Genomic DNA, 14,535 nt, shown 5'->3' with positions numbered 1-14,535 from the left:
AACTCTGGTGGGCCTGGGGAGGGCTGTGACTTGCAAGTGTGGTGAGATGGTAGAGTTGGACAGCAGGTGGCTGAGAAGCCACCTCTAACCAGTGCTCATCTCGGGAGCCCCTGTTTAGTGTCTGCTCACTCACACCTTGTCTGCTGGTAAGTCTGCCTTCTCAAACTGATTGCTTTTTAAAAGTTAATGGTCAGATCTCTTTACTTTTCTTTTATGTAAAAAAAAAAAAATTTTAGATGTTGATGGACTTTTATTCATGTATTTATATGCAGTGCTGAGAATCGAACCCAGTGCCTCACATATACTGGGCAAGCACTCTGCCGCTAAGCCACAACCCCAGCCCCTCCCTTTACTTTTAATAAACAAATAATTTCCTTAATGATTTTCTATTTGAAAATCTAGAGGAAAATTTACAAACTCATAGCCGTGGAGCTTCACTTGTTGCACAGAAATGCTTTTGCTCCCCCAGTGTTACCCCACTTTCAACTTTTAAAAAAATCAGAATATTTTACAAAAAAAAATATGGACTGTGGTAAAAACGGAGGCCAGCATATTACTAAGAGCAATAAACAGATTTAATGCAGTCCCCATCAAAATACCAATGACATTTTTCACAGAACTAGAAAAAACAGTCCTAAAATTCATTTGGAAGAATAAAAGACCCAGAATAACCTAAGCAATTCTAAGCCAAAAAATCAATGCTGGGGGCACCACAATACCTGACTTCAAATTATACTACAGAGTTAAAGTAACAGAAACTGTGTGGTACTGGCACAAAAACAGATACATAGACCAGTGGTACAGAATAGAAGACATGGAGACAGACCACACAGATACAGTCATGTGATCCTTGACAAAGGCACCAGAAACACACTGGAGAAAAGACAGTCTTTTTAACAAATGGTACTGGGACAACTGGTTGTCCACATGTACAGGAATGAGACTAGACCCTTAGCTCTCACTCTGCACAAAAATCAACTCAAAATGGATCAAAGAACTAGGAATTAGACCAGAAACTATGCAACTCCTAGGAGAATGTAGGGTTAACACTTCAGCATATAGCAATGACTTTCTCAGTAGGACCCCTAAAGTTCAGGAAATAATGCCAAGAGTTAATAAATGGGATGGCTTCAAATTAAAAAGCTTCCGAACAGCAAAGGAAACAATTAGGAATGTGAAGAGAAAACCTACAGAATGGGAGAAAATTTTCAGTAGCACTCTTTTGTCAGAGGATGAATATCTAGAATACAAAAAGAGCTCAAAAAACTTTACATGAAAAAGCCAGATAACCCAATTAAAAAATGGGCAAACTAATTAAACAGACACTTCATAAGAAGAAATACAAATGACCGACAGATACAGAAAAAATGTTCAACATCATTAGTAATTAGGGAATCGCAGATTCCCTACCCTGGGATTGTCCTTCACACCAGTCAGAACGACAGTCAACAAGATCACAGGTAGTGAATGCAGGAGAGAATGTGGGGAAAAAGGAAGACTTTCCCACTTTTTTGGGATTGTAAATTAGTTCAACCACTATGGAAATCAGTGTGGAGGTCCCTCAAAAGACTGGGCATGGAACCATCACGTAGCCTAGCTATACTGCATCTTGGTATTTATCCTGAAGATAAATACAATGCATATATATGAGATATACGCATACCTATGTTTAGAGCACAATTCACAACAGCCAAAGTAGGGAACTAGCTAGGTGCCCATCTACGGATGAATGAAGAAATTGTGGTATTTATACACAATGCAGTTTTATTCAGCCATAAAGAACAATGAAATTGTGGCATTTTCCAAGAAAGTGTTTCCTATGAGATAATGAAACTAGAGACCATTTATATTAAGCAAGTCAAACTCAGGTCAGGGGAAGTATGTTTTCTCTCATATGTGGAAGCTAGAGAGAAAAAAGGAAAATAAAGGCAGATGTCATGGAAATCAAAGTGAGAGCAATAGAGGAAAGGCATCAAGGGGAAGTGTCAGGGAGTGATATTGTCCAAATTGTCTTGCTGTAATGTGTGGTGTGTGAATATGTAACAACAGGTCCCATTATTATGGACAACTATAGTGCACCAATTAAAAAATGTGAGGAAGAAAAAAAGGGCCCTATATGTAAACTGTGGACTTTGGGAATGATGATGCGCCTGTGTTAGTCACTGATCATAACGAATGTACCACACGTGTGTGGGGAGTGTGGGAAGGGAGAGGACAGGCATGTGAGGGCAGGGAGTATGTGGAAAATCTCTGTACTTTGTTCACAGTTTTGCTGTGAACTAAAACTGCTCTAAAAAAAAAAAGTCCTATAAAGAGGCACCTTGTTATACTCACCTTTAAACATCGAAGTGTAAATGTCAAAAAATAATCCCCAGGTTTCTTAGATTTCAATGAAATGACATTGCTTAGAGTGTTTCCTATGAGATAATGAACTTCCTGCCCACTTCCTAAAGTTAATGTTCATTCAACCCTCGAAAGTTAAATTTTTTATAATCATTTTATATTTTATCATGCCTCTTAGATAGTCTTTATCGAACAAGAAAATTGTGCTAAATGAAACACTTGATTTTTTTCTTTAGATGGTGATAGACCTTTATTTTTATTCATTTATTTGTATGCAGTGCTGAGAATCGAACTCAGTGCCTCACACATGCCAGGCAAGCACTCTACCACTGAGCCACAACCCCAGCCCCTTGTTTTTTTGGTACTGGGGATTGAACCCAGGGGCACTTTATCACTGATCTTCATACCCAGCCCTTTAAAGGTGAGCCAGGTTCTCACCTTCTTGCTCAGGGTGACCTTCTGTCTCAGTTTCCCAAGTATCTGGGATTACAGGTGCGTGCCATGGTGCCTGGCTCTCTGGGGTGTTTTAAAGACTGGCTGTTCCTCTGGGTGGGATGGGAAACCATTGAAGGGACCAGGGAGACTGTGGGTAAGCCAGGCAGGAGGTGGTGATGGCTGGGAACAGAGAGCAGTCAGTGGCCATGGTGAGGAGCAGTCAGATTCAAGAAACCATTAGTGAGGCCAGAGAGAGTGAATGTCTCCTTGTTCTGTGACTTATTGAGGTCTGAGGAGATAATCAGTCTTATTTCTTATCACCACTGTCAGAGGTAGAATATTGTTCAACTGAACCAGCGTCTGACTTGGTTTTACAAAGCTTTGTATTGATTTCAGTGTTTCTGAGATACCAACGAAATCACATGGAGTTCTGTTTCTTAAAGCGGAGAGCAAGAACAGCTTGAATGGGGTCATTCTTCATTGCAGATCTGCATTGCAAGATAGATTGTAACCCTGACCCCAGCTCCCAAGGGCCAGTAGTGCTTCCCAGTTATTGCCACATCCCAAGCACCACCACACACTTCCAGACAGCCCCTAGATCCATGTGTATTTTTGCTGAAAGCCAAAGAACTGTGTCCTCTAACAGACTATGCGATTCTTTTTCTTCTCCCGACAGTATTATGCCTACCTGTATTCTTATGTGATGCCCCAGGCCATCCGAGACATGGTGGATGAATACATCAACTGCGAGGACATCGCCATGAACTTCCTTGTTTCCCACATCACGCGGAAGCCCCCCATCAAGGTGAGGTCTGCTACTTATGGCACTGTTGCTTGCACACAAACTTAATTCACTTGTTTTGCCTCCCTGCAGTCCATGCTGGCGTCATGCCCAGGGTCCCTCAGAGAGTGGGTGATGACTGCTCGACTGCAGGATTAGAGTTGATACAACAGGGCTCTTTACTCCTGAAGTTGATGGATATTCTGAGGGTTTGGAACTTGGAGGGAAAGATGTTGCAGCTTTAGTTTTACTCATCTTTAACTGGAGTTTAGTATTTACGTGTGTGTGTGTGTGTGTGTGTGTGTGTATGCTGTAACTGATTTGTGACTAGAAGAAATCAGATATTTTCACATCATGATAGATTTGCTGCGATTTCTTAAATTAGGCTCAGTTCATCACTACTTTGAATTTGTGTAGTTATTAACTTTTCCCTACATTTGGTTATTTAAGGCATTAACAAAAGAGCATGTACATTACTGATGTCAATATGATTTGTTTCTTTTGTAATTCCATGTAGTTTATTTTTTGCATGTAAAAATATTCAGAGGAGTCCACAGGCTTCACCAGATTGCCAAATGGGAGTGTGGGGAGGTGTGGGGTGGGTGTATCCATGAAATAGAAATGTAAGAATTCCTGAGTTAACACATGGAAAACTCTAAGAGGTGCCTGGCATATAAGTAGGTACAGTATAAGGTATTTGCTCAAAAGTAGTAATCTCAGAATTCTGCAAGTGTGCATTCTGATTTTTGTTCTGGAGTTACTGACCAGGTTTGGGCTGGATAAGCCAAATTCACATGCAGCACACAGAAAACTTGGTTCCATCTCCTTTTCCCCATCACTGCAGGCTCAGGCAACAAAGCACTCCATTAAGGGTTAAGATGCAAAGTTTCTTTTGTGAGTGTTGTGCTGTGAGTCAATAATACCATGTGCGTATTTCATTCTTCCTTTTTGTAGGTAATTTCTAGATTAAGTATCCATCAGCATGCTCTAATAACTTAAATCATATATTTAGAGGTAAACAGCACAGTGGATCCTCATTCAATGCAACAAAGTACAAGAAAGATGGAGAGAAATGCATTTGGGGGCCTCATGCCTCCAGTGAACATCCAAGCAAACCTTTTGCCATGTATGACCCATGGTTATTACTTGACTTCTGATCACCATGTAGTTTCTTCTGATGCTGAGGTTTGTGGTAAAGCCTCACAAAAGAACGCTAAGTAAACTAATGCATCAAATAGTTGACTTAAAAAAAGTCTCTGAATAATGGTCACAGGCTATACATATAAGAACAATAATTTTCCAGGTACAGTGGCAGATCCAGTATTAAACAATGAAAAACCTATTTCTTTGTGGTCTTTAAGACCACAAAAAGTGGCAAAGATCTCATCCTGTCACACGTCCAGAGTGGGCAAGGGAAAGGGTTGTCAGAGTGATGGGCCGTCTGTAAATTAATTGTTAAGAAATTTGTTTAATAGAAAAAACAATTATCTTTTGAATCAGGGGGTGGGAAGGATTGAGCCATGCTAAAGGATATGACTCAAACAAAGATGGAAAAGTGCACCTCTCCTTTACTTATAGCTGTACAGGTAAAGGGGGACCAGGAGGAGCTTCTGTGAGAAACGGTGGGGTGGAGGTAAGCCATTTTGCTGTAGCGGGCGAGTCATGTGGCACATCTGAGACATGCAAATTCCCACAGTGAGCCATGCTGCACGGGAACCGCATGCTTTAGACCATCTGAAACAGTCTCTCATGACTGTCAGTTCCTGAGAGCCAGATTTCTGTGTGTAATGGCTCAACCAAGCCTGGTTTTATTTGCTAGTCATGGATGGCACCCTGTAATCTCATAAAGAAATTAATGACTGGGGAAATTTCCTATTCTTGTTCCTTTTGTGACTATACTTCAGACAAGATGCAAGCTTTTTCTCATTCCTCTGTAGGACATCAGAAGACATTATTCTTGATATTTCAGAAGTATCTGAGTGATTAGGTGTGAAACAGTAGCAGCATTCACCTGAGCACTTAGAAACTTGTGTGTCTACTATGTTATTAGGCTAGTGTTTCCTTAGCTAAGTCATCTTTTTGGTGTAGAGTGAGAGAAATAATAGGCATGGTATACATAACTCTGTGTGTGTGTGTGTGTGTGTGTGTGTGTGTGTGTGTGTGTTTGTGTTACTGGTGCTTGAACCCAGGGCCTTACACATGGTGGGTAAGCACAAAGCTACATTCTCAACCTTTTAGTTTTATGTTGAAACAGGGTCTTACTAAGTTGTCCAGGCTGGTCTGAACTTGTGATCGATCCTCTTGCCTCAGCCTTCTTAGTAGCTGGGAGTATAGGTGTGTGGCATTGCACCTGGCTGTACATAACTCTTACCAAGTGAAAACTTCAAAAATATATCATCTCAGTGAATTTCCTCAGTCCTACCAAAATGTAAGAACAATTCAAGATTGATACGACTTTTTAACATCAAATACTCAATAAATTAAGAATTTTCAAATTGAGTTAATCCCTTCAAATTCTGGTCTATTTATTTCATAGTATAGAACCAGCAAGGAAGAAATGTTTTATTTGTTTACCTAATTTTTAAATAGTATTTGGTACTGTTTTATCTGCAGATTTAGTGTGATTTCCCCTTTTCATCAAATTTTCACTTGTTTGAAATAGGATGATTCAGCTTCTTCCTTGTTTGAATTAGGTTTGACTGGGTTAGCAGTGTTCTTTCAGTCATGTTCAGTGTCTTAACAATATTGACTTAAAGAAAAAGGAGTTAATCTGTTATTTTTGCAAGGAGGGGAAAGACCCGTATGGAGTTAGGCTTCCTTTAGAATAAAGGATTAAAATCTCATTTAGAAACCACTGAGAAGTAATGGGGTTCAGTGTGAAGGACTAGAGAGGGGAGGCGGGGAAAGCATCCGCCTGATCTTCGTTCTCTGTGGTCACAAGTTCTCAGCATCTACTAAGGATTTTCCTTGCTGTTACTGAGTACAGCAAGCACATTTCTTAGACTGAGTTCTCTGGAATGTTCCCATGTGAAACATAATCCATAGGACTGAATATGTATACGTTCAAACTTTGGTTTATATTAATTTCCTTTTTTGTATGTTATGGAATGCAGTTTTATGTATACATATATATGTGTGTGTGTGTGTGTGTGTGTATAACATACATATATGTGTGCATCCAAAATATATTGGGGACAGTATCAATGTTTTTACTGATGGGTTACATGATTTAAGACATGTAGAAACCACTGCACCAGTAAAAACTGGTTATAAAATCTCGTAGAATGAAGTGATTTATAGGTTAAAGGACTTCCTCCAAGGTTGGATTCTGGTGTCTGGGATGAGGAGGGAGTTCAGGTTTGGTGAGAGCAGAGTGGAATGGCCAGAGGCGCTGCTGGATGACGTTCTTATCCACCGTCCTGAGGCCGGCTCCTATCTCAGTGAAGGCTGGTGGAAGGGCAGTGACTGGTCCTGCCTGTGGACCCGCAGGACTCAGCTGCTAGGGGTGAGAGGAGAGCTTGTTTTTCTTGGTACTTTTACCATCTAAATTTGTACCCTTAAACACTATAGCTTACTTTGAAAGCCAGCTTCTATTTATTCATTTACTTGCAGTATTGTGGCTTGAACTCGGTGATGCTCTACCACTGAGTTACATCCCCAGCCCTTTTTAAGAATTTTTTTGTTTTGTTTTGAGACAGGGTTGAATTATTATAGGTGGGTGCCACTGCGCCTAGCTTAAATGCATTTTTCATTTAAAATATTTTGTTTAAAAGAGATTAAAATAGATTTATTGGAAAGCATAGAATTATTATATATCTCTTTACTCTAGCGTGGTATATTTGTCACATTTAATGAGCCCGTGTGGACATACTGTATCATCAAAGCCCATCCTCTGTTCAGATCTCCTGAGTGTTCACTCATGGATCTTTCTCAGTTCCAGAAGCCTGGTTACCTGGGTGAACTTATGTGAATTACATCATATAGTGTTTCTTCATGTTCCTTAATTCTTTCATACTTTCCTGTATTCTTGTCAATATTTTCCATTCTGGGTAGTAATTTTGGATGTGCCTTTTTATTACTAATTTTCTCTTCACACCCAACCATTGAATGTCTAATTTACATACTTTTTATTTCTATCGTTCAATTTATTTTATGCCCATGAACATTTTTTGATAGTCCTTGGTTTCTTCATCAAACTTTAAGTATCTTTCAAATTCTTATTGTGCATAATATATGCATTAATTGTTAATAGTCACTGATCATTCTGTTCAGTGTTTTGGGCACTGATTCTATTATTTCTGCAGGTTCTCTTTGTGACTCATTCACTTTTCTGTGACTTTTGATTGAGATTGTACTCTTTTGAATTTTATTCAAGGTAGTTCTTTGAGGCCTGAATTTGTGCCATGAACTTTTAACTTAATCTTATTTGTTCTTCTTAGTCATACATGACAGTAGAATGTATTTTGGCATATTATACACACATGGAGTGTAACTTTTTCTAATTAGGATCCTACATGATCTGGAGTTACCCTGGTGGTAACTAGGAAAGCTGTGTCTGATTTCTTCTACTGTCTTTCCTATTCCTTTTCCCCACTCCCTTCCCTTATTCCCGTTGCCTAATCCAATGGACTTCTATTCTTCCCCTCTCCACCCTCCCCTGTTGTGGGTTAGCATCCATATTTCATAGAGAATATCTGGCCTTTGGTTTTTTGGGATTGTGTGCCATGAAAATTTGCATTTGTTTCTTCCCGTGCCTGGTGTCACTGCCTTCTTGAAACCTATGTAAACTACATTAGCATATTGGGGCTTTGCAGGGCACATAAGTAGTATAGATTCTAGCCTCAGCCTTGTGTGTGACATTCGCAGAGGTGACTTTCCCTTCTCTAAGCTTGAGAAGAACACATTTCTTCACCATCTTCTGCTCCACTGATCTTCCCTATGTATTTATGGTATCTGATCTCCCATCCTTCTTTTCCTTATTTTTTTCTAGCTTTCACATGTAAGAGAAAACATTTGACTTTGGTTTTCTGAGTCTGGCTTATTTCATGAGCATGATGTTTTCCAGTTCCATCAATGGATATATAGTATTTTATAATCATTTAACTAGTTCTGATTTTTGGGTACTTTCCCAGTATTTTGCTATTAAAAACATTGATGAAATGAACAACCTTGTACTAATATCTTGCTTTGCAACCAAGACAAATACTGGAGGTAGAATTACTGAGACAAATAATACTATATATAAGTTCATTGCTATTACTAAGTTGAGGTCATTTGGAAAGTACCCCTTACTAATGTTTTACACATGCACATGGTGGGAGAGGGTCCTGGGCTGGTGTCCGGCTTCTGACTTCCCTGTATGATTGGGGCTGCTGGTTCTGTGCTTCACTGGAAATGGCATTGGATTGGCAAAGCTGCAAGGTTTCCGTCAGTGTGAGATTGTGGTTCTTACTCTGTGTTCTTTCTTCCCTGTTCTCAGGTGACATCACGGTGGACTTTCCGATGCCCAGGATGCCCTCAGGCCCTGTCACATGACGATTCCCACTTTCATGAGCGCCACAAATGTATCAACTTTTTTGTCAAGGTGTATGGCTATATGCCCCTCCTGTATACTCAGTTCAGGGTGGACTCTGTGCTGTTCAAGACCCGCCTGCCCCATGACAAGACCAAGTGCTTCAAGTTCATCTAGGGGCATTGTAGGTTTTGGGGAGAGGAAGGGAGAGTGAGGGAGATGGCTCCCAAGGTTCCCAAGGCATGAAGGACCTTGGGGACATCCACTGGGTGGGTGGCCCAGACCCTCTGCTGGGAGAGGCAGCAGGAAGAGTGGAAAAGAAGTAGCTGCCTTTTTCTTAAAGTCGGCCACACTGGGCCTGGAACCCTGGTCATCAGACCCAGGGCTTCCACACAGGGCACTGACTGATAGCGCACACTGAGGACCATGGGGACTCTGGAGAGTCGCTCACTAGTTCATAAGCCCAGGACAGCTAGTTTGTGGTTTTTAAATTCAATAATTATTATTTAAAAAGAGAAAGTTTCAGATCTGCCATTCAAGGCTTATTTATATGTGTGCATATATACACATGTATGTGTATGTACATATGTATGCACACACACACATATATATATATATATATATATATATATATATATATACACATATATATATATATTTGGCAGGAGGAGTTTGAACTTTTTGCCTCCCTCTGTGGGAGGGGACCTACCAGACTCCTTGTGTTCTGTATTTTGGAGGAAATGGTTCCTGGCCTTGTGTTATCTGGCATATCCTTTACCTCTCCCATGCCCCAGGGACATCTGAGTGCAGAAAAAAGAAAGGGATGGACTTGGCCCTCTTACCCAGCCTTGGCCAAGGCTAGATCTGTGATCTGTTCCTGTCCCTTTCTTTTGCCAGCTAGTGATCTGTAACTCAGCTCCTCCTCCACTTCCTCCTCCCAGGAGCTTGGGGACAGTCTGCACCATGGAGAGCAGCTAAATGGTGAGCGACCTGCTGGGTCTAGTGGTTGGGATTTGTCATTAGGCCAGAGCTTGTCCCAGGACTTATCCCTGCTCTCCCATTCTCTCCCTTGTTTGAGAGAGAGGAAAAAAACAGCAGAGAATGGGCAGGAGTAAGTCCTGCACTGCCAAATGGCTGTGGCTGGCCAGCTCCTGGGACAGCATGTGCCTGTGAGGCAGGCTTCCTCAGACACTCTCTTGGATGAGATGCAGGAAAGTGTGCAGGCTACACCTGAAGACGTGGTTGCTGGTTTGTGGGCCTGCTAGCTTTGGCGTAGGATAATGCACGTGACCTTTGAGGATCCCACCCGGCTGGCCGGGAAGACTTGCAGCAAGGCACTTGGCCTTGGATAAATACCTTGGTGAAATTCACCTCCCCCCACCTCTGTCTGGACCTTCACCTGTTACCTGTGGTTTTTGGACCCCTAATGCTAGGTTGGCTGTAGGACCCCCTGAGGTTTGGTGTGTACTAGAACAGTGGGAGGCTGTGATGTGCTAGGTCAGTTCAAATCCAGCCTTGGAATTTAACAGGCATTCACACCTCCTTACATTTCCACTACCAGTTTAATTTCTGTTCCCTGGGCTGAAAGGGAAATAAGCTAATTTTGGTCACAGTGGCAGTGGGGGAACTCAGGAGGGTGTTGGTGTCATTTGTTGGGGATTTAACCCATGACTGCTGTTTTTAATTCTGAGCCCCACTTTCTGAAGTGGAGTTGAGCATAGGTTTCCAGCGGTCAAACAAAAGCTCAGGTCTGTCCTGGTCATCACATGCCTTAAGCCAGTTCCGTCTTCCCTAGACCTTGACATCCTGTGCTTCTATTTCTTGGGGTATGTTCTCCTTTGGCCTGTGTGTATTAAATGGGTTCTCTTCAACTGTGTTACAGTCAGGCGCTTTCCTGTAGATCCCACTCAGCTCCAGGGCTGGCTTGGCCTAGGGGAGCGCTCCTCATTGCCCAACAGGCCCAGGGGCTCCCAGGCCTGCGTCTCCACATATTCCCACTGGCATCTTGTGGCTCTTGCCAAGGCAGCTACCTGGGAAATTTGGTTATGCTTCTCGGCAGCCAGCAAAGGGGTCCAGACCCCCTGTTCTCTACTTTCTAACTGCCCTTTCCTTGACTTCTGGACCTTATTCATTTTAGCAGTAACCTTCCCTCAGGGGAGCCAAAGAGTGTGGTGTTTTGAGCTATATGTGGCTGCTATTTTGTTTCTTTTAATGTGAGGAACTTGTAAATGGATGCAGTGGGGACCTGGGGAGGAGCTGTCTGTGTGGCAGGATCCCACCTGCTTCAATGGGGTCAGATTTGTGGGTCCCTTGGTGTTCACTTATGGATACCACCAAAATGTTCTGCAGGGAAGCTGTGATGTCAGAGGGTCAAACAAGGATAGCACTCTTGGGACCTGACAGGACACTGACTTGAAGGACCCCTGGTGGACACTACTTTCCTCAGTAGTGAGGGGCAAAGCAGTTGGACGTGCATGTTGCTTAGGAAGGTGCTTCTGGAATGCCGGCTGTCTGCAAGACGGGACTGGGGGAGTCCTGGGCCCTGCCTTTGATGCTGCTTACTGTGGGACACCGGATAGTCGGGACTCTGCCACAGGGAAGCAGCCTCCTTGGCTGTGCACTGGAGGACTTGTTCCATGGCCTCAGCTCTCAGTGGAACAGCTTTGCTTCCAGCTAGCCAGCTTGCTCCTCACCTTGAGGGCGAGGTCTGCCCACCTTGGTGACATGTTCCCAGGTGCTCACAGGCCTGGCTGCGCTTTTGCCCCCAGCAGTGCTTCTATCTGGTGGGGGCTGCGCCTCATGCAGGACTCATGACCCTGACCGGGTTCTGTCCAGGAAGATGACTGGGAGCCATCTGTCCAGGAGCTGCCTGGGTGCGTGCAGGGAGCACCTCGTTCCAGATGCTGCTTAGAAGGGGGCTCTTTGGTATCATGCCATGTGCATCCACCCCGCCCCATTTCCAACCATGAGCACAATGGTCTTACATTTTTTGTAAAAAAAATAAAATAATAAAAAAAAAAATAAATGGAGACTTTAACTCAATCTGCTTGGAAGTCTTTTGTAATTTTTCTCAGCAGGAGCAGAAGAGTAAACCAAGGTGCCAGCCTGGTTCCAGGTGGTCACCAATGCATGGCCAGCTGGGAGCAGTTCCAAGTCAGACTGTGGGCTGTGCGGTAGGTCTTAGAGCCGCCTGGATCCTGGCTGAGGCAATGCCAAACACGTGTGGGTCCAGGCAGCCTTTCCAGCGTCCATTTCCAGGACGAGTCATTTTGGCCAGACAGGCATTTAGATGTCACTTGATTTCAGGGGGTGTGGTGCACATATGCAGACTTCATTTTCCCAAGGGAATTTTAAAGAGTGTATTTGTGCTGGGGGAGCCAAGTGCCCGGCACCCAGCAGAGGGGAGCGGGCTTACACTGTAGATCTTGTGACTGACAGAAGTCACCTCTACGGACCCCTCTAGTTGCTGCTTCTGCAGTGTCACAGCCTAGTCCTCTGGTGTCCACAACCCTAGAACTTCCACATGACCGTGGGGTTAGAGAGCATACCCTGAGTCGTGGGCTGTGGAGGAGAATGGAAGGAAAAACTGGGAGATGGGAGCTCAGGTTGCAACAGTAAGGATGGGCAAAACAAGGCCCCTCCCTAAGGACTGATGGCTGACCAGGCCCGTCTGCAGCAGCTGTGGGGTCACAGCTTAGAGGATGGACCTGGAGTCGGCTGCCAAGCAAGGATCTCCCGCCCAGGCCCAAAGGACTTGAAGGTGCATGCCGCCCCAAGCAGTGTCCCACTGCACGTGCAGTGAACATGCCCACTTCTGGCTCCGGCCTACCAGGTAAGCCAAAGTGGTCTCTGCAAGCCGTCGATGTGCCTGTCATTATCTCAAGTTGAAGGCTCCAGTGTTTACAAAAAGGCTAATAAGAGGATAATGCTGTGGTTGGGGTATGGGCTCTGGAGTAGTGTACATGTGCTCAAATCCTGTGTTGCCTGTGACATTGGTGGAGAGTACTTCATCTGTTTCAGGGCTTAACCTATAAAATGGCAAAAATTCTGCCTTATACAGCATAATGAAAATAAAGAGCCCACCACATGGTACACAATGACAACTAACTCTTCTTGGGGTAAAATCCTGCAAACTTCTTGGTGGCACTTGGGCTTGCTGTCTGTTTCAAGGGCCAGGGCCACAGCACAGCCCTCAGGATGCCTCCTCAGAATTGGCTGTTGTCCCTGTGTCTCCTGTCAGAGCAGCAGGCTGGCGGTCTATGGCCACCTCCTCCTGAATGCTGATGGGTTACTGCTCCTTACCCTGGTTTCAGAGAGGAAGCTTCCTGGGAATACAGCCCCTAGTAGGTCGTTTTCTGATGAATGAATTATTAAGGAACTGAAGAGGGTCCCACCCAAATCACAGCTGGCAGCCAGCTGAGCAGTGACTGAGTACTGCCAGGACCAGGCACCAGGTTAAAGCCTCCACCCTCGTAAGCCTCAGCCCCATTTTTATTATTCAAATCTCTGGCTCTTTTTTTCCCTGATGCTGGGAGCAAGCATGCTAGGCAAATACTCTAGTGCTGAGACAGCCCTCAGATCTTGATGGAGTAAGCAGAGAGCGAGCCTAGATTTGAAGGCCTGGAGAACATGAAAGTAGGGCCGGAAGCTGTACCAGGCCAGGTTTGGTTTGCTATTTAATTTCATCTATTTTCTGATCTGTTTTAATTAGGCAAATTGTTTTATCTTTCTACATTTGTCTTTATAATACAAATCCTGGTCAATAATACTGAAGTCCTGTCAGCACTTAAATTATTTACATTTTATTTAAACTGTTGGTTCCAGGGATGGAACCATATAAAAATAAATAGATAAAATAAAGGTAGCATGTCCATCTACAACTAAAAAAAATTTAAAAAAAACTATGGGTTCCAATATTTTATATAAAAACCTAAGCAAAATTTTAAGAATGTTTATAACTGTTCCTACCTGCCTAACTGCTGTACACATTTTTTTGCCCATTTAAAAAAATTGCTTTTTTTGGGGGTTGCTTTTTTCCCTTTACATTTTTGGTAGACTTTCTGCCTTACAGCGATCTACCTCTCTACCCCCAGCAGCTTTCCCACCCCGGCTCACCCTTCTATCTGTCCTATTTTTGGTGCGTTGCTAAATAAGCTAGTGACATCAACACATTTGTTTGTAAATAACATAAATAACACAATATTGACTGGAGGTGAATGTTTTTTGTTTTGTTTTGTTTGGTACAGGGGATTGAACCCAGGGGTGCTTAATCACTGAGCTGCATCCCCAGCCCATTTTTTATATTTTATTTAGAGACAGGGTCTTGCTGAGTTGCTTAGAACCTTGCTAAGTTGCTGAAGCTGATCTTGAACTTGCAATCCTCATGCCTCAGCCTTCTGAGCTTGTTTTTGATGAAAAAATTTCACACTAAAATGCACAAATCTTAAGTGTGCATTCTCTTGAG

At 43.1% G+C, this 14,535-nt stretch overlaps 1 protein-coding gene across 4 annotated transcripts in view; it reads left to right on the top strand.

The window, feature by feature from the left end:
* Nucleotides 1–9,697, top strand: part of Extl3 (exostosin like glycosyltransferase 3) — a 123,644-nt gene extending 113,947 nt beyond the window's left edge. For all 4 annotated transcript variants that reach the window (XM_047549969.1, XM_047549968.1, XM_047549970.1 and 1 more), the window contains exons 6-7: nt 3,455–3,583; nt 9,039–9,697. In XM_047549969.1, the coding sequence (XP_047405925.1) occupies nt 3,455–3,583; nt 9,039–9,248 (339 nt within the window). In that variant the 3' untranslated portion in view covers nt 9,249–9,697. The remainder of the gene's footprint in view (nt 1–3,454; nt 3,584–9,038) is intronic.
* The last annotated feature ends 4,838 nt before the right edge of the window (nt 9,698–14,535 follow it).

This window comes from Sciurus carolinensis, chromosome 4 (assembly GCF_902686445.1).
Source record: "Sciurus carolinensis chromosome 4, mSciCar1.2, whole genome shotgun sequence".
In the NCBI taxonomy this organism is placed as follows: Eukaryota; Metazoa; Chordata; class Mammalia; order Rodentia; family Sciuridae; genus Sciurus; species Sciurus carolinensis.
This window is presented reverse-complemented; position numbering and strand designations above follow the sequence as displayed.